Source organism: Xenopus laevis, chromosome 6S (genome assembly GCF_017654675.1).
Source record: "Xenopus laevis strain J_2021 chromosome 6S, Xenopus_laevis_v10.1, whole genome shotgun sequence".
Taxonomy (NCBI): domain Eukaryota; kingdom Metazoa; phylum Chordata; class Amphibia; order Anura; family Pipidae; genus Xenopus; species Xenopus laevis.
This window is the reverse complement of record NC_054382.1, coordinates 104,242,001-104,262,799: the sequence shown is the minus strand read 5'-3', so window position 1 is coordinate 104,262,799 and position 20,799 is coordinate 104,242,001. Positions and strand designations below refer to the sequence as shown.

Below are 20,799 nucleotides of genomic sequence, written 5' to 3'. Positions count from 1 at the left end.
TTACTATAGGCACCATCTCTCCCTACTATACCTGCTATCCCACAGTCACAGTCCCTTCACAGAGACTATTATCCACTGTTACTATAGACACCATCTCTCCCTACTATACCTGCTATCCCACAGTCACAGTCCCTTCCCAGAGACTATTATCCCACTGTTACTATAGACACAATCTCTACTATACCTGCTATCCCACAGTCACAGTCCCTTTCTAGAGACTATTATCCCACTGTTACTATAGGCACCATCTCTACTATACCTGCTATCCCACAGCCACAGTCCCTTCCTAGAGACTATTATCCCACTGTTACTATAGGCTCAATCTCTCCTTACTATACCTCTTATCCTGCAGCCGTTAAGAAAAGGAAAAGCAGGAACTAGTGTTCTGGCTATTATGTTTGACATCCAGTCACTCCAGCCTTTATACATTACATTTTTTGCTAACTAACCATAATTGAAACATTATTTTGCACAGCATCTATTTACCCAGTTTTAATTTTTATACTGAACAATTCCTTTAAAGTGGCATGCTTGAGTTTTAAATCAGTAGCTGGAACTTATTGATGGTGTTTCAATAGGTTTTTGTTTATGCATGAATATAATATGCTTAAACCGCTTTCATTTTTTTGATGTTACTGTTCCTTTAACAACCGGATCTTTCCTTTATCTGCTGCCCAAGGAGTTCTGACCTGATAATCACCTAGGATTATCTCTTATTCTATATCAATCAATCACTTGAGTCAAAGTCATAGACTTCTATATCTGGATGATTGGGGGCTGGGGCAGGGGGCGTGCCTTATTGTAGGCTCAACCACCAGCAGCCCCGGTGAGGCCCTGACTGGCTGCTGGAGTCATGAGCAAGTGTCTTTGGTGACACTACTGTTGTGTTTTGTGCAAGAATCTAACTGCTGAATGAAGCCTAAGCGACTATTCTGCACTTGCCTCTAATTTCAACATGACCTGAAAAATTGGGACAGGCAAAGTAGGACTGTAACTGTTTTTGTAAGGGTTTTTATAAATGTCCCTTTAAATAGACCAGAAAAGAGCTTGACTTGAGGCATGTATTAGACTTGGAAAGCAAACTGTGCCTAAAGTGCTTTGCTATCTATTGAAGATACCTGGTTTGTATACCATTCACTGCAGTGAAGCTATTTCTGTCCATTGGATTCCAAAATTATGAGCACTGATATCAATGCAGTTGAGCTTGGCCTAATTTGGTAAAGAGATCTCCAAGCAGAGTTAAATCTTCTGTTAATGGATAAAGACTGGTGCCAAGACTGACGTGTCCTTGTGGGAGCGAGAGAATCCCAGATACCAACTTTTTCATCCTTTCCCTTTTACAGGCTCTCATTCACCATAACTCGGACAATCCAGGGAAATTACAGTTTATCTTTGTCCTAATACCCTGCCACAGGCACCTTCACCAGCCATAGAAACACTCTGATAATCCAGTTTGACCTGGCAAAACACATCTTGTCATTGGCAAATGTGTGCTCGGGTTTATGTACTGGCAATACAGATAAATCTGTATATTCCATACTGTGCATTTGACTTTAGATTTGATAGATGGCACCGACGTGTCCTAATAACAGCAAAATTGCAAGTATAGAGAAATTGCTTCTGCACTTCAGGCCCTACTATATTGGCATTGGCCTATAGGCTTTAAAGCGGGCAAACAAGCTGATTTGCAAATGACCCGTTGCTTGTCTGTTAATCTGCAATAGTCAATAGGCAGGTTGGACTATCCCTACAGCAATTGTCATATTTTGACCAATAAATACAAATTTCAAATTTAAACAAACAAAATATATTTATTCATAATCAATTGCTTCCAACCGAGAAGCCTCACTTATTATGAAGTTATAGATGGTGCTCCAAATTATAGACAGACCCCCATAATCTGAAAAACATCAGATCCCAAACATTCTGAGTAATAAATCCCATCTCTGTATTACTGGAATCACTGCAGAATCAAATACTGGAGACAGGTTTATGTATGAGATTGGTTATCCAGAAAGCTTCAACGTACTGGAAGGGCATCCATGACTCCATTTTAATCAAATAATTTGAAAATTTCCTTTTTTTAATAATAAAAAGTACCTTGCACTTGATACCAATGAAGATATAGTTAATCTTTATTGGAGACGAGAATTCTATTGGGTTTATTTAAAGTTTAAATGATTCTTTTTAAGTAAACTTATCACCGAAAAAATGTGTCTTTTAAAATGTACTATTGCCCTGCACTGGTAAAAAATAAGGTGTCTTTACTTCAGAAAGACTACTACAGTTTATATAAATAAGCTGCTGTTACGCCATGAGAGCAGCCATTTACATAGCATATATGAACACAGTGGAATACAATGGGATTCTACAGACATTTTCCATTATCTACTATGTAACCCAGGGGTGCCCAAAAGGTAGATCAGGATCTACCATTAGCTGGTGATCAGTAGATCTCAAGACACTGTCAACAAACAGCTGGTCTAAATCCCCTTCCTATTTCATGCTTTTCATTCAGATATTTATTATGTTAATAACAAATAGTTGTTTGTTAATTATAGCAATATATATTTTCCCATAAATAAATATTGAAGTAATATTTTCATTGGAACAGAATGCTAACAATGCTTTTATGTATGTAGATCATAATGGGACAACATCACTAAAAGTAGACCTCACATTAGTAAAGTATGGGCACTCCTGATGTAACCTGTGCCTTTTCTACTTTTTTCAGACTGGCTGCCCCCATGGCTACCCAGTGGCTTATTTATATAAAATACAGTTGTGTTTCTTTAGCAAACACACCTGTTTTACCAGTGCAGGTCACCAGTACATTATATTTTCATTACTTTAAAACATTTTCACTTTCTGATGTTACTGTTCCTTTAAAGCATGGAGATCCAAATTATGGAAATATCCCTTATCTGGAAAACCCAGGTTCCATGCATTCTGGATAACATACCTGTGTAAAGAGATGCCTCAAAGGGCATGTAAAGGCAAAAAAATAAAATCCCATTTTTACTTTAATGAAAAAGAAACCTATATCCAATATACTTTAATTAAAAAATGTGTACCATTTTTATAAGAAACCTGACTGTATGCAGTGAAATTCTCCCTTCATTTACTGCTGTGGATAGGAATTGTCAGATGGTCCCTAACTGCTGAGCAGGGAAACAATCATACTTATGAACAGCAGGGGGAGCGCTCGCATTACTTCCCAGCCATGCAGAACTCAGCAGCTTTGTTTATGATGATCCCTAAGCAGCCCAGACCACACTGAGCATGTGCACAGTCTTAGTCTTGCAAAGATGTTTAACAAAGTTACAAGATGTAGCCAACTTTGAAAGCATAAATTATTTGTTTGATTAGGCTTGTGGTGTAGTAAGTTCATGTTTATATTTAGTATACAAAATACAGCATTTCTAGCATTATTCTATTTTAGACTTTACATGCCCTTTAAATATGAAGACTGGATTCCAATTTATGTACAATATTAAACTAAATGGAACAGCACAGTGATGTTATTCCCAGATGCAGATAGGATTAGGCAATTAAGAACAGTGACCTCTGTTAAAGTATGTTGGTGACATCAATGACTTGGCTTCTACAATGTGCCCCCCTTCTGCAATAACATTTGGATCTCTTGTGTTTGGCTGGCGCTGGAGCCCTTATCAGGGAGTCGCACAGAGCAGTGCATTTCTATGTAGAGAGGGAGCGAGATGCTGCCCCAGTAATCAGGTGACTAATGTTAGTGCAGCTGCTTTAAGCTCAAGTCACTTGGAGCCATTCTGTTTAATGCCACAGATTGCGTGTTATTTATTATACCCTCAAAGCCCGTACTGCCGTCTGGAGTGTAGGGAAGGACTATGATGCACTGTTTTTTGTGACTCGATGGGAATAGCATTAATCTGGTCAATAGCGTTAATACTTATCAAGTGGATTACTTCTAAGGTAGGCAAATACTCAGCTGTTTACATAGACTGGCTGTGCCCGAGCATTTGTACAGGGAGAAATGTATTTGTGCATATTTTCAGCCGAACGCCAGCGTGTATTTCTGGTCCTTTTTCTGCAGTTAATTAACCCCTTTTATTCAAGATTCCAGGCGGGTGCTTTAATATTTTGTTTTTCTTTTTATCACGAATTTCTCAGTTTCCTAAATGCCAAGGAATGAAAAAGGAAATGTGATGAAAAAAAAATGTTTACTTTCCATGACTTCTCAAACTGACATAATATAATGTTTGGCTTTGCACATTTTCTATTTTGCACCGAATCAACAACTTTGTTATCTGACTGAAGCCAATGAGAGGTTTTCTTTGCTCTTGCTTACATTTAAAGAATGTGTCTGTGTGTGTTTGTGTGTCAATGATTGTGCAGTGTTGTGGACTCTAATACAAGAGCAATGGGACAATCAGGCCTAGGATGTTCACAAAACTTGAGATCTAAGATATGAAGTGTTTTGTGTAGTGTTTCTGTAGCCCATAATTACAGTACAAATATCATGTTCAGTTGTTTTGATATAAAATTAGCCTTAGACTGAATATTTTATTATTATTATTTATTATGATGCAGCAGCTAACCCTGCCCTTTCTGGTTCAAATGTAAACATTACAGTGCTAATTATATATTTTTTTCTGGTACTTTTACTGAGCTGCTATTAGGGATGGGGATTCTGCCTTTTTCAGCAGGATTTCTGCCTGGCCGAACCTAATCCTAATTTGCATATGCAAATTAGGAGCGGGAGGGAAATTGCGTGACTTTTTGTCACTAAACAAGGAAGTAAAAAAGTTTTCCCCTTCCCACCCCTAATTTGCATATGCAAATTAGGATTCGGTTTGGTATTCGGACAAATCCTTTGCAAAGGATTCGGGGGGTTTGGCCGAATCCAAAATAGTGGATTCGGTGCATCCCTAGTACACAAGGTTTTGAATGAAATCTCAGAATCCAAGCATAAAGTTGCACATAGACCATTCGCGTTACTTTTAAATATTCAGGCAATGTTTCATAAAGTAAAGTGATTTAGGTCCAAGAAAAACGTGTCAAATAATTTTGTCCTGAAAATATGGTGTAAAATACTGTGCATGTGACTTTTAGTGAACAGTTCTTCTAATTTACTGCTCTGTCTTTTTTGTGCCATGGTGTTGAAGAATTTTAAGAGTACCTTAAAGGTGGTGGGAGTAGGAGAGCAGCTGGTACAGTTGATACACAGTAAAAAAAGGATATCAAAGGCTTTGGTAGTCCGCTCCCTCTGCCGGTTCCCAAAAGGGTCTGTTCTCCCTCAGACTTGTATAGAAATCCAATTCAGAGTTGCGAAAGGAAACCAGCGCTCATCCAGCACGAGGTATAGACAACAAGAGAATGATTCTCATATAGTGTAGTATTTTTGCATAGATGTAATACACCACTTTGTGAAATTAGAGTACTAAAAAGGTGCCCTTTTCCTCCATCAGTGAGGGAAATTAAAATCCTCCCTCTATGATGGAAGAAATTAGTTAGGTACTGTGGTAACGAAGAGAAGATTCTGAGCTGGGAAGATGTTACTATAGCAACATGTAAACAAACAGGACGAGAGAAGCGGAAGGGAGGAATATGCAACCGGATCCGCCGTCCCTTCATAAGGCGACATGCGCACTGACAGCTTTGAAGCCCTTGAGGAAGTCAGCAGACGAAACGCGTCGGGCAGTGACGTCATCCACGAGCGCACTGGGATACACGAGGCGGCCGAGACGCCGGCTAAACCATCTACATTGGCTGCCTGGTGACTCCAACAGACGGCGAAGTGGTGACTTTGTTTTATTGCGAATATTTTAACATTAACATTGTGAGTGTGTTTTTAATGTTATTTTGGGATTAAAAAAGTGACGATTTTACACTATGTCAGCGCATTGTTTTAAAGTCACAGAGTCTGGAGAGAAGTGAGAGGATGACTGTTACACTATCTTTCTAAACGCACACTATCTTTCTAAACGCCAAAACCTCGTTTAAACGTTCGTGAGTACCCTCACATAAGATTCACTTCACTGTGTGAATTTTAATAGTATAGTAAATAGCAAATAGTATAATCTGTAAAGGGCACCTTTTTAGTACTCTAATTTCACAAAGTGGTGTATTACATCTATGCAAAAATACTACACTATATGAGAATCATTCTCTTGTTGTCTATACCTCGTGCTGGATGAGCGCTGGTTTCCTTTCGCAACTCTGAATTGGTACAGTTGATAGTTTACTTGAATTTCCTTCTCCTCCTGAGCAACGTATCAAATAATGTATCAAAACCATTTAGACGATCACCAACTGAGGGAGAATAATTTACAATCAATTGTTTTTTTTGTTGACAGGGGTGTCCAAACTTTTTGCAACGAGGGCCAGATTTGGTGAGGTGAAAATGTGCAGGGGCCGACATTCAGCCCGACACTGATATCCCTTCTGAGGTAGCGAACTAGTGATTTGGGCCCTATCTTTTTTGAGTCACATGACATTTCTACTGTATTCTTATCCTTTGTTTCTATAGCTCTGACATATTCCCCAGCGCTGCACAGAGATTATACATCATTCCCATCAGAGAAGAGTTTCTGCAGCAGCTGAGATCAGACACAACTCCCAGCACCCCCTGCCTGGAGCCCAATGGCTCGTGTAATAATCATCCAGAACGCAGGGGATGTTGGGAGCTCAGTGACAGAAGGAGGAGGAACCTTGGTCCTGGCTAAAGACAGAGGGGCCCAAGTGCCGAGTAATGGGAGCTCCCCAGCAGCATCAGGCCCAATGACAGTGCACATCTCTTGCAGGCCCGTTCCCTCGCTCCTCCGTCCCTCCCCGAACCCACTGCCCGGACCCCCGTGCCCCGCGTTGCTCACTATTCTCAGTAACCGCCTCCATGAGCATAGTTCGGTGCGGCACATCCCGGCGGTGCTCAGGTAGATTCAGCAGCGCAATGCGGAGATCCGGGTTCTTGGACAGCCCCTCCTCATCCAGGAGCAGCTCGTCATTACCTGCTGCTGGCCAATTAAAAATGGATCGCGGGCCTTAGTTTGAACACACCTGTTCTATGATGTTAACTACTTGAATGTAGGCTTCAGAAATGTGAACTAGAGTCCTGCAGCGGGTCGGGTATGTGGTTAGAAGTTTTGAGTGCGGGTATAGATGCGGGTCGGAGGTTCTGCGGGGTCGTGGGTTGGGTTGCAAGTTTCACTCCCTTGCATATGTTTTAAAAACTTTTTCTGACCACGCTTACTTCTAATGTTTTCACTTTCGGTTTACAATGACAGCACTTCCTGTTTCTTGATGGTTAGCGGGCTGCGGGTACTGTCGCAGGTCCAGGTAGGGTTTCAAAAGTTGGTTCTGCGCAGGACTCTAACACGAACTGCCTCTTAAATTAATCGGTTTATTTAATGTGTTTTCGTTTGCTAAAGTGGACTTGTCACCCAGACACAAAAATCTGTATAATAAAAGTCCTTTTCAAATTAAACATTTTTTATTAAAGCATTCGTAGCTGTTGTAAACTCTTTTAAAAATCTCCGCTGTCAATCAAATATTGTCTGCCCCTCCTCTATGCCAATGGCATAGAGGAGGGACAGATAATTACTTTCACTTTCCATTCCGCACTTCCTAGATGTCACTGCTCTCCCCACATTCTCTCGTTCTCTTACCATTTAATTGTGCAACCAGTGCATGGGGATGGACATCAGGTCCCCATTCTGATTTTGAGATGATACAAGACTTGAGATGATACAAGACTTGTCTTAAAAACAGTGTCCACAAATGGCTTTTGCCTGCTTGCTATAAATATGAATTCCCAGACTGAAGGAAACAAGATTCAAATAATTTATACAGTGTAATTAAAGTTCATTTTGCTTGACTAATGTGATAAAAAAAGATTTTGAATATTTTTTAATGAAGATCGAAGATAAAAGGTGCTGCTGTACACTAAGGCTATTACCAGATAAAACAGATTCTCTGCCTGCCCCACTGCTCCCCTTCTCGAATGCAGGCACAGTAGATTTTGTTGCCAAATGGGAAATCTTGCTTTTTACCACCGAAATCCGCCGTTTGTGTTTACCTCAGAGCCGACACAAGACTTCCAAGACGAACAGAAAAGAGAATTTGGCTAGCAGTCAGGGACTGAAATTGGCCTAGCCATCTGACTGTATCCTTAGGTGTAGCTGTGTGTAAGCTCTTAACCATAGCACTGTCCTTCAGCTGTTGAATGAGGCTAAAAGAGGCACTGTCTGCTGCAACACAACAATCCGCTTTTTTTGTGTTCCCGCAGAGTTGCTACAAACTGCTCTCCCCTGCCGAGGGAATGTAATTTTCTCCCCTAACAGAAACTCTGCTGCTTTTGTGAACTGCTTTTTATTGTTTATAAGACAGGGCAAGATGGATCATTTTTGTAATTTGGTATCTAGGTCATGTTTTGAACAGTGCAAGGAATATTTTGAAGGCTACATTGCAGATGCAGGATCATAACCATTGTGGGTGTCTGTATATGCAATATAAAATCTCTATCTCTAATAATGTGTGTGTTGCATGCTTGTGGGATGTTGCACATTTATGAGTAATTTCATTGTTGATTCTGAACCACGTTTGTTAATGCAGAGATTCTAAACAGATGTATTGTTTAGCCAGCCTTGTCTGAAGTGCTGTAGGGAAACAGATATGCAGAACTGAATTATAGAGTTAAACACCAGAGGCCTATGTACATTTAGGGGCACATTTATCAAAATGTTAGTTTAGAACTCACCCACGTTCTATTCACTCCTATGTGATTTTTAGAACCGTATTTATCAATGGGTGAAAGTTAGAACTCCCCATTTTGATAAATACAGCTCTAAAAATCCCATAGAAATTAAAAGAACATGGTTGAGTTTTTATTCATTAAACTCTAACCTCACATATTGATAAATATGCCCAGTGGGACTACACTTTAGAAGGTGCAGTTAAACTGGATGCTCATAGGCCTTCAAAGGATTTCTGTAGCTCTCCAAGCACTGGAGGACATTGTAGGGCTTAGCATGGCCTTCAAATATGCAGGGTGCTGGATAACATCATGAAAAATTTGCACAGCTTTGTCATATATAATTAGTATGTTATGAGTTTACCAAATTTTTATTTTGCCCAAGGTGGATTTGTAAATTTGAGGATTTTGTATACAAAACACTGTATATGTGTGCATTTTTGAAATTGTGACAGAGTGGAAATTCCCATGTTGCATGCCTCAGCAGATCAGATACAAAACATCCCTGTTCAACCTGCTATATATTCCTTTAAATGGCAAATAAAACCTTGCTACTGCAGGAGAACAAGGATGATCTAATAAAGAATTATGCCTGACATGGTTGGGGCTTTGCAAAATGCCATTTGCAGAGGGTTTGAGCCATAAGTATGGATTACCAATAGGTAAAACCACAATAGAAAATGATCTATTATTTATAGTGCCAAATGAATAGGCAGCATTTTACAGAGACTGTACAGGTATGGGACCTGTTATCCAGAATGCTCAGGACCTGGGGTTTTCCAGATAACAGATCTTTCCGTAATTTGGCTCTTCATACCTTGTCTACTAGAAAATTATGTAAACATTAAATAAATCCAATAGGCTGGTTTTGCTTCCAGTAAGTATTAATTATATCTTAGGTGAGATGAAGTATAAGGTACTGTTTTATTAGTACAGAGAAAAATGAAATAATTTAAAGAAATTTTTCGTTCATTTATTATAATGGAGTCTATGGGAGAAGGCATTTCCATAATTCGGAACTTTCTGGATAAAGGGTTTCCCAAAAACGGATCCAATACCTGTACTTAGTCATATGAAAAAGTTTGGGAACCCCTCTTAATTCTTTGGAGTTTTGTTTATCATTGGCTGAGCTTTCAAAGTAGCAACTTCCTTTTAATATATAACATGCCTTATGGAAACAGTAGTATTTCAGCAGTGACATCAAGTTTATTGGATTAACAGAAAGTATGCAATATACGCCATAATTGACAGGTTGCCGCCAAACGAGCGGATCTCTCCCCGATATGCCCACATTGAGATGGGCAACATCGAGCTGATCTGATCGTGGGCCCTAGGGCCCAAAGATCGGATCAGAATGTAGGCTATACAGGCAGTCGGATCGCGGGACCGTATCACCGAACAGATACGGCCGCGTTTCAACGGGATTTATTACCCTGCCCGATTGACATTGGCCCGACTTTCGGCCAGATGTCGATCGGGAAAGCCCATCGGAGGGCCCTACACATGGGCCAATAAGCTGCCTTTACTTTGAGGATCCCATGCTGTCACAGCCTGTGTGTTAGGTCACGTTCTGTCCATTGACATATTGCAAAGCAAAAATGATACTTTACATGTCAGCTATGGTAGCACGGGTAGTTTTATGTCAGGATTACAGTGTTGGAAATTGCTTAGGAAGTATCAATTCCACTTTAAAATATATCCCTATTTTTGAGAACTTTATTGCCTCTTGAGTAACATGGAAAAGTCTGGAGATGTCTGACATGGCCAACCAATTGGACTACCAATGCTGATTTTTAGCTTTAATTTAAATGTATTTATTCAGTGACAAATACAGCAGGAACTGATAGTTGTGCGGAATCAAACTTTGGCAAGCTCTCAGAGCTACATGGAACTGGATACCAGTGATCTGTAGAAGGAAAATACTCACTGGAATATTCCAATGTTAATGGGTTCCACGGATGAATGTTTTAGGACGTAAAAGCTCAAATAGCATTCGCAACAAAACCAAAATCATAATCGTAATGAATATACAGGTATGGGAACTGTTATCCAAAATGCTTGGAACCTGGGATATTCTGGATAACTGATCTTTCTGTAATTAGGATCTTCATACATTAAGTCTACTAGAAAATCATTTAAAAAAAAAAGGTTTGCCTCCAATAAGAATTGATTATCTTAGTTTGGATCAAATACAAGGTACTGTTTTATTACTATAGAGAAAAAGGAATTAATTTTTTAAAATTTGGATTATTTTGCATCTATGGGAGATGATCTTTCCGTAATTCAGCGCTTTCTGGGTAACAGGTTTTCGGATAACGGATCCCTTACCTTTATTTATATCTAGTCTTCTTGGTATTGCATATTCTATCTACTACTTTATATACATTTCATTCATTCATTTCATTACCAGAACTGTCTTGTGCAATGGTATTGTCTGCTGAATGGAATTTTCCCCATGTTTGCCAATGGAAAATGCAATTGTATTCATCATGAGTGAATGACTCAAAAACTACTGTGGTGTAGCCTTAGCCATAGGGAGCACTGACCATTATTTTGGTAACTTCAAACACCAACATTAGGCTGTATTAGATAGGCTTGGTGTAGGTGGCTTAGTGAAGGTGCACTGATAATTTTGCTGAATATAATGCTACAATATTGCACATTATTTACCTCTTTTTTTTTTGTTGTTGTTTTTTTGCAGAGACGTGGGGCAATATCCTATGACAGCTCGGACCAAGCTGCTCTGTACATTCGTATGCTAGGTAAGAAAAGATTATTTATGCCACATTTAGCATGTTATTAAAATATTCTAAAAATAAAATCCTGCCAAGCTTTATAGGCCAAACAGTGGGTACTAGTGTATGGGGCATTGGCACCCAAGGGGGGGTAGATGGTTCCCTTGGAGTAGTACAACACCACTGTTTGGCATAATTAGCGGCAAACACAGACCAATTTGTACAGGATGGGAGAGAACACCATAATTGTTATACTTTTATACTTTTTTTTTTCCCCCCTGAAATTGACTCCCCCCTTCCCAAAATGGTTGCATCCTTGTCAGGTGCCTCAGCTCCTCCTACCTCTAGGTCTGAACCTGCATGGCAAGCATACACATGCAAAAGTATAATCATTTATGTAGGTAATAGTTTGCATAGTTTTGAATCAAAAGGAATATTCATATTTAGTTTGTGCTGGTTACGATAAAAAGAACCTGTCCTTTGATGTTGCATTTGTGTAATTATAAAGTATTTCTGCTACTTTTAAATGCATAAACATGCTTTACGTTCATTATAAAAGTGGAGTAAACGTTGGGAATGTCCTGATCCATCTCAGTTCATTTATATAGGTGGGTCTTACAGAAAATGGGCGGAGTTTTGGTTGGACTTGGAAGCAGAACTAAAGCTGGCCATAGATGCAAAGATCCGATCGTTCGAATCCTCGAATGAAAATCGAACGATCGGCAATACATGCAGAGATATTATCGGCAGCCTACAAATCTTTTAACCTGTCCGATCGACCAAACGACCGATCTCCGCCAGACGAAAAATGTCGGGACTCTCCACACACGGTCTTTGCGTCTATGGCCAGCTTAAGATCCACCTATATTAAATGGAACAGCTGATGGTTATGTATAAAGGTTTAGTAAAATATGCACATTGTTGTAAATGGGCTTTCTAATATTTAACAAATAATAGCCTGGGCAATAATGAAAGTTGGCTGGACATGTAGAGTGGAATAATGCACTGAAGTAGAGGGATATGGGGGGTCTTCATCTGTGATAACCTGACTACAGGCCATTTTTCTATGCATTTTTTTGTGTGTCTTTGTTTTGGCTGATCAACTTTGGCGTGATTGTGCTTAGATATTGGATAACTGAAAATAACACAAACACCCACACAAAAAATACACATAAACAGAAGCTGTCGAAATTCTAGCCATCTTTAAAAGTCCAGCTAGTCCTTTGTGGCTGAACTGGTTGACTATTGAAAGTAAAGCAAGGAATATTTGAATCATCAAAGGTAGGATGTCAGGCAGTTTTAATACTTCGTGTTTTTATTTGTTGATGTGAGAGAGATTGTTGGGGGGGTGGGGTTTTGAAGATTTGTCTTTTATAAATGTGCTAGTCCAGCTCCCATTTTACACTGGCTTGCACTCCATTTATAAAAACTGTTACAACAGCCTTTGATTAATAAATCCCTGACAAATTGCCTAAAGGCCCCCATACAAGGGCCAATAAAAGCTGCTGACAGGCCGAGTCAGCAGCTTATTGGCCAGTGTGTTGGGCCATCCAATGGGCGTCTCCGATCGATATCTCCCCGAAAGGGCCGCATCTGTTCGTTGATGCGGTCCCGCAATCCAACTGCCCACAACACCTCCATTCTGATCCGATCGTTGGGCCCTAGGGCCCACAATCAGATCAGCCCAATATTGCCCAGCTCAATGTGGGCATATAGGGGAGAGATCCACTCGTTTGGCGACATTGCCAAACTAGTGGATCTCCCTGTGTATGGCCACCTTTATGGTAGCCATACATGTTCAGACTTGCAGGCTATTTCAATTCAAATGCAAGACCATCTGTGTGTGTAGCCAGTTGTGGGGCCCCTCAGATCGATAATCCTGTTGTCCTGGTGGATCAAGGATTATTGGTCCTAATTGAAAACTTCTGTCTGTTGGGGGAAAGGAAGCGAAATGAAATACCTCTGTGGCTCTTCCTATTGTTGGAGCGGTTGGCTTCAAAGAATATAAAAGTAGAAAGATAACCACTCTCGTGTATGGCCTACTATAATACACTAAGAGCAAACTTCAGGCGACTTTGGAAATTGAAGCGCCGCAAGTGCATTGGCGCTGGCGTTTTGTCATTATAGCAGGCGGCAGGCAGGGGGAAGGCAGTTCGGGGAGTTTTTCGCCTGCAGAAGAGATCTCCCCGAATCTGCCCATGTGCTTGAACCCTAAGGGGCCTATTTATCATGATGTGTAAAAAGCTATGTAAAACAAACAGCAAATTCATTAAGGTGTGTACTTTTTTTACACCAGATTTGACACCATTATTTTATATCATTTCAGACCGTGTGTCATTTATTAAAATAAATGGGAAAAATTCAGACAGCAAGTAAATTCCAGCTGTAAAAAAAGTGGAAAAGACATGATTAGTAATGAGCGACAGTTTAAAAATTTGTCACTCAATTTGTCACGCAATTTGTCGCGTGTCCAAAAACAAATTTGGCACCCATAGACTTCAATGCATATCAGCGAATCTTCACCATTTTTGCGAAATTTTTGGGTAAACAAGTCAAATTCCTCCATTACTAAACACGATGGATGACATACAGTAGCAGTTTCCTGTAGCAGTTTTCCTGAGCAATAAATATTGATTCCAAAAGGGGAAAGGGTCCCTTTTTAGCACAATTTAGAAATGGCTTTTGCCGAGTGCTGAGATGGCAGTAATGTGGTTTTCATTTGAATGCATGCACAGAAAGTGCTCCAGATGTATGCATTGTTGGAATGCTTGTGGGATAGAATGCTGGTTGTTACATTGCACTTTAGGAAACATGATCACTTTAGGCTGTTGGGTGATGTCACGGACCATTTCAGACTTGTCCCTCTTAGAACTTCATGCGTCACAGGCCCCACGCGGCACAGTTTCATGCTGATGCCTAAGCTGCAGATTACTTTCATAGAAAGGGAGAGTAATTACTCAAGCTCTAACTGTGTATATAATTATTCAAGCTCTAGCTGTACATTGCTGGAGAGCTTGTTGGGAGAGTTAAAAGCATTCCAGTTATAGATACATTTTATGCACCAAATACAAACCAATAATGCTTCATACTACATTGGGGTGTCTTACAGGCTACTGAATTAAGATGAGTGCTGTCTTAACTTTTTGATGGTCCAATGTAGTCAAACCTCGATTTTACATTCCCACATTAAGTTGCCCCAAAATCGACACTCTTTTTCTGATCCGACAAATACTAATGCATGGTTGCTTTTCTCAGATTTTGCGCCAAAATGACAATCTTCTGAGAATTGTTATTTTTAGTAAAATAAAGTTGTTTGAAATACTGACCACCGTTCACAACCTGCCCAAGTTTTTCTGTAATTCGTGGATTCAAGTTTGTTTGCAAACGTTTATGTCTCACAGTAGAAAACCACAGATAGATTGTCATTGGCCAGAGGCTCTCTTTAATTTTCTGATGGCCCTGAAGTACATGGCAAGCCGAGAAGTTTGTTTGTGTGCAGTTTAAAAGTTCAGCTGCACAATGTCTGGAGTTTCTTTTGGCATATGATGGACTTGCTACTTATTTCTATATCTCACAGCCTGGAATAGATTTCAGCTGGGGAAAAGGAGGATTTTGTTTATACAGAGGGCTTCCCAGTAGACTTGTGATTTGTTTTGTCCTTGTCAGATTCAGAAGTTGAATATGAATTGACATTAAATTTCAGATGTTACCTGTTTAGTGCAAGAAATAAAACAATAGGCAAAAGTATGTTCAGTGAAAGCCCCTATTAAGTGAACTAATGTAGAAAAAAGAGCTATATTGCCTCATCAATGTGTGCATTTTATGGGAGGTATACTGCCTCTTCAATTGAAGTATGGGTTGTGGCAACTTTTTATTTCTTACTCCTTTCGTCTTGTAGGCCTGTAAATAAATATCTGTTTTATTTATCCTGTCTGCTGGGACATATTCTAGAGGCATTTTGTTAAATGGCTGGTAAAATAGGCTACATAGTATATTTTGTAGACAAAGGCCTAAGTCTATATGAATTTTGTGGTCACAGCCTCCTTCCCCCAGCTTGTCATAAGTATTAGTGGAGCCCAGGAAAATTTTGAGGAGGTTTCCATGCAAGTAGAGTAACTGAATCATTTAATTTTAATCAAACGCCAATGTTCTTTTTAACTTGAATAGATCTCAGCAGGATTGAGCTAGTTTTGTTTGGGGGGGGGGGTAAAGCAAGTCAAGAAAAAAAAATTCGAAACTATAAAAAAAATATTGATCTGCGCATCTTCTGATAATTCAGCCATAAAAATAGCTGTCCTGTAAACTGACACTAAACTATTATTCTCCTGATTTTATTAGGAAAAATATACATTAAAGATTGGCCTGTGTAATTTACTGAAATGTAAATGAATTAAAGGGAAAAAGCATTAAAATCCTTTAGTTGGAGAATAGACACATGATTTCTAAGTTGTGGTATTGAAAATGAGGTAAAATAGCAAACAAGATGAGAAAAGAAGGAACTGACCATTTCATTTTCAAAGGCCAGTCCCCAATTTATATCAAATATATATTTGTTTTTACACTTGTGTATAAACCTACCAATGTATTTGCTGTACTGTGTTTAAGTAACAACATTGACCTTCCCCATGCTGTGTTTGCAATAGCCCTAAAAGCTCAAAATATGGACAGTCTTCAATCACGCAGTTCACAGGTGACTAAAGGCCCCCATACACGGGCCGATAAAAGCTGCCGACATACCGAATCAGCAGCTTATTGGCCGTGTGTGGGAGCATCCGATGGTCTTCCCCGATCAATATCTGACTGAAAGTCGGGCAAAAATCCTGTCGGATCGTGGCCGCATCTGTGCATCTATGCAGTCCCGCTATCTGACCGCCTGTATCGGATCCAATATGATCAGCCCGATATCGTCCACTTCAATGTGGGCATATATATAACTGATCTCTACGTCTATGGCCACCTTAAGGGCAGAAAGCTGCAGGTGTGCTAATATTGTCTTCAACCCCCCCCCCCCCCAAAAAAAAAGAAGGGGATGTTAGGAATTTCACTTTAGGGTGAAAACGCACAGATCTACTAGTAGCAGCTACTTGTCATGGCTACAAAAATAGACAATGCTGATAATTTACTGATAATTGTCTCTAAGGGTAGAGACACATGCTCAGATTTGGGGAGATTTGTCGCCCATTGACAAATCTCCTCCTCTTCTACGGGGCGACTAATCTCCCCGAACTACCCCCCACCGGCGGGATGGCACTCGGATTGCTTTGTTTTCCAAAGTCGCTCAAAGTTTCCTTGTAAGGCCACTTTGGGTGACTTCGGATAACAAAGTGCACAGATTGCCATCCCGACAGTCATTTTACATTCTAGACGGTGGGAGGCAGTTCAGGGAGATTAGTCGCCCCAAAGAAGAGGAGATTTGCCGCTGGGGGAATAAATCTCCCCGAATCTAAGTGTGTTTCTCTGCCTTTAGTGTGTTTTAGAAGAGTGCCTATGGCAGAGTGTTGTCTAGTGTTTTGTAGCTGTGACAATGAGCTGCTGCTAGTAGCTCTGTGTGTCTTGGCGATGAGCGAAGTTATTTGCAGAGAAAATGACGCCCATAAACTCCAATGAGTGGAAAAACAATTCTGTTTTCTAAAACCTCATGTGGAACTACATGTCTCAACAGCAGTCCCAACATCAGTTTACCTTCACTCTGCATTTTAGTGATATAAATGCATGACCCATGTACTGTATATAGAAAGAGAGAATGATTTAGCCCTGGTTTTCAGTTCTGCAAACAAATCCACTTATATGAGCAAAGTTGTTTTTTTATAGAGCTGCAGCGGACACATGAACCGCTTGATACTGTAAAAACGTTAATACTGAGTTTTGGTATTTTGATAGGCTCTTGTGTAATATTCAAACAGCTGAGCGCAAGTAAGTAAATGCTAGTGGCAACATATACTGTTATCTGATTTGAAAGTATGTGATTAGCTGAACTGCTGAAAGCTGCCATGTGTGGATGCTAAGTCTTGTACCCTGTGCAGAATCTCTCTCTCTCTCACACATTGGGAGCCATCGCTGCAGGACAGATTAATCTGAATGGATTTAATGTTCTTGTTTTGTCACATTAAGGTGCCTTTTACCATTATATACTGTGAGAGACACATAATCTTTGGTTTCATCTGAATGCTCGGCACATGCTTTGGCCTCTTGCTCAGACAGGGCTGTATCCTATGACAGAAGCATGCAACTGCACGTCTGAAAGTCCTGTTTTGGAATCCTCGGAGATAGCTGGGAGGTTTCATTGTGCTGCTGACAGATGTGCTCTTCTAGTGACGCACATTATCATTCCTAGGGATTTGATTTCTAATTTCTTTTTTTCCCTTTTCTTTTTAGGAGATGTCAGAGTAAGAAGCCGAGCTGGGTTTGAATCAGAGAGACGAGGCTCCCACCCCTACATTGACTTTCGTATTTTGCACTGTAAGTTTTTGTAAACAGGTTTAGTTGTGCACCGACGGCATGTACATCTCTCATCATTAATGCCTCTTCCCCTTCTGAATACAAAGGATCAGTTTACGTTGTTTGGATTTTACCCACTGGAACCCTTTGTATATATGATCTAATAGCGGAGTGCTGAGTTATAGTGACTCCTACTGTTATACACAGAGTAGCTGATCTAATACACAACTGTATATAGCCTGTGAAATATATCTTTATGCACTGTGTATACTGATATCATAAGGTATAACTGCTCTTTAGTCCTTTCACTTTGTTACTGTCAAACAAAAACTTGCATAACAAATATTGTACCCCAAGGTTAAAATGTACACAGAATAATACATTTAAAAATGTAAACCTTAAAGGGGAACTATCATGAAAATGAAAATTTAATATTCGCTTCAGCATACTGAAATAAGAAACTTTCAAAAACAATTTTATTTTTCTGAAATAATCAAGTTTATCTTCACTATCCCTCTCTCGGCATTTGTTTCTCTTCATTCTGTCTTAATGCAGGAGTTGGGTGTCAGATGAATGATCCAATATATCTTATAGGGGGGCTCCTTTTGCCTAGAACAGGGGTGCCCAAACTTTTTGCAACCAGGGCTAGATTTGGTGAGGTGAAAATGTGCAGGGGCCGACCATTCAGCCCAACATTCTTTGAACCATTAACATTAAATTACAGGAATCGAGGAATTGTAGCAGTAATATTTGGGCACATTAGTGAAATGATCTGCCACTTGGTCTATACTGCTGCCTGTGTGCTGAAGGTGTTAGCAATAGACACGTACTGGAACGTAGTGACGCCATACTTCTTTAGTTTACTGTACTGGCACGTCAGTACGTCTATTGCGAAAACATTGCGTCTCTACATGCCGTTACATGTCTATTCCTAACACCTTCAGCAAACAGGCAGCAGTATAGACCAAGTGGCAGATCATTTCACTAATGTGCCTTAATATTACTGCTATGGGATACCTGATCTCACTGTGCTGGGGGGTCCTCATTATTATTATTATTAATAATGTGTAAATTTGAAAACGGCCCGCAATTGGCCCCCGGGCCGCACTTTGGACATGCCTGGCCTAGAAAATATATTAGAGCTCACTCTATTAAAATCACCATAAATCATGTCTCTCTACAATCAGATTTTATTTTTATTTGAGTGAGCTCTCATTCATCTGCTAGTTAAGAGAGCACCCTATAAGATATATTGGATCATTCATCTGACACCCAACTGCTGCATGAAGACAGAATGAAGAGAAACAGATGCTGAGAGAGGAATAGTGAATATGAACTTGATTATTTCAAAAACAATGCAGAATTTTTAATTGATTGTATTTAGAAAGTTTCATACTTTAGTATGAGGACACTTTTATTAAATTTTCATTTTTGCGATAATGCCCCTTTAACAAAATAAACATAAAATCGATTGACATTTAAGTACTTATTTTTATACCAAAAATTACAATGACAATAATGCATGTGACCAAGTGCCAGTTATAACTGGTGACATCACTAAGCACTGTTCAGGATATATTTTACAGGCAAATTCTAGCAGCCATGTGATATATAACCAACGGTTATTTATTAGGCAAGTAGAAGTTACTAGGGACTTTAGCTGAGTTGAGATAGTTCAGTGAATAGTGGAAGTAACACAGTCAAGTTCTATTCACAGTCAACAGTAGACCCCAGTTTCTATAAAGGTGGCCATAGACGCAAAGATCCGCTCGTTTGGCGACATCGCTCCCCGATATGCCACTATCAGGCATGGCTATATCGGGGGTAATCTGACGTTCGTTCCTATGGCTGAACGATCTGACTACGATGCGCAATGGGCTCCGGTGGGATCGGTCGGGACAAAATCAAACCTGACCAAACGACCCATCTCCACCGGACGAAAAATGTCTGCACTCGCCACACACGGTCCAAAAATCGTAGGCTCTTTGCTTCTATGGCCACCTTAAGTCAGTATAACCTCAGTATCATGGCTGATACACAAAAGGATAAAAGGGATACTCTGAGGAAGAAGGATACAGGGGATACTCTGAGGAAGTATCATGGGGCACGAAATGTGTCAGTAGTAAGCTTAATTTACCAAACCCAAACTGACAAATGTTTATTGTATGTGAACAAATAAGAGAGCCCCACACCGGTGAGAATATTGTTTTGGATACAGGAAGATGCATCTAAGTTGATTGTAGGGGGTTGACTAGACCCAGCTGGGAATCTAGAGCTTACCTGTTGTTATGGTAAAGTGGAAAGTCCTCAGACTAAATAAAAAAAACAGGCCGGATCTGCAACAGTTAATGTGTGGGAGAGATCATACAGTGAGTGGAGATCATAGAGCAGGGCTGAAAGATGAACAGACATGGCTGCCAGAATGTGGTGGCAGAACTGTAGACACATGGAAGAATTATGTGGATAGGTGGAAAAGGTAGTTGGGAGAGCTGGGACCGTGTACTAGGGGAATTCAAAGATACTGGTGACATGCAGGAGGTGGAGGCTGCTGGTGAAGGTGGGCTTGGTCAACAGAACATGGCAGGACAGTGTTAAGACAGTAGTTGGAGAGGGCCGGAGACGGGCAGCAGATAAGTAAGAAGTAGGAATAGATTTAGGAGTATAATATCGGTTTTCTATATGACTCCGGGATGTCCAACTTATGGACCTTCAGCTGTTGTTGAACTACAATTGCCAGCATACTGCCACTATCTAGGGATTCTGGTAGTGCTAGATGAACAGTAGCTGATCTTGGGGCATCCATAGTATTACCAGAGAGGAAAACCCAAGTGTTACCTGCTGTTTGTATAGATCAATAAATGTAATGTTTCCAAATGAGTAATAATGCAACATTGGGTA

At 40.0% G+C, this 20,799-nt stretch overlaps 1 protein-coding gene across 3 annotated transcripts in view; it reads left to right on the top strand.

Annotated features, from left to right (window-relative positions):
* Nucleotides 1-20,799, top strand: part of pde7a.S (phosphodiesterase 7A S homeolog) — a 67,707-nt gene that overhangs the window by 28,600 nt on the left and 18,308 nt on the right. The window contains exons 1-3 of one of the 3 annotated variants that reach the window (XM_041567908.1): nt 3,741-3,951; nt 11,430-11,490; nt 17,839-17,922. In XM_041567908.1, coding sequence (XP_041423842.1) covers nt 3,892-3,951; nt 11,430-11,490; nt 17,839-17,922 — 205 coding nt within the window. In that variant the 5' untranslated portion in view covers nt 3,741-3,891. Of the gene's footprint in view, nt 1-3,740; nt 3,952-6,374; nt 6,429-11,429; nt 11,491-17,838; nt 17,923-20,799 lie in introns of those variants that run through there. The other 2 variants (XM_041567909.1, XM_018223760.2) reach the window with 2 other exon arrangements.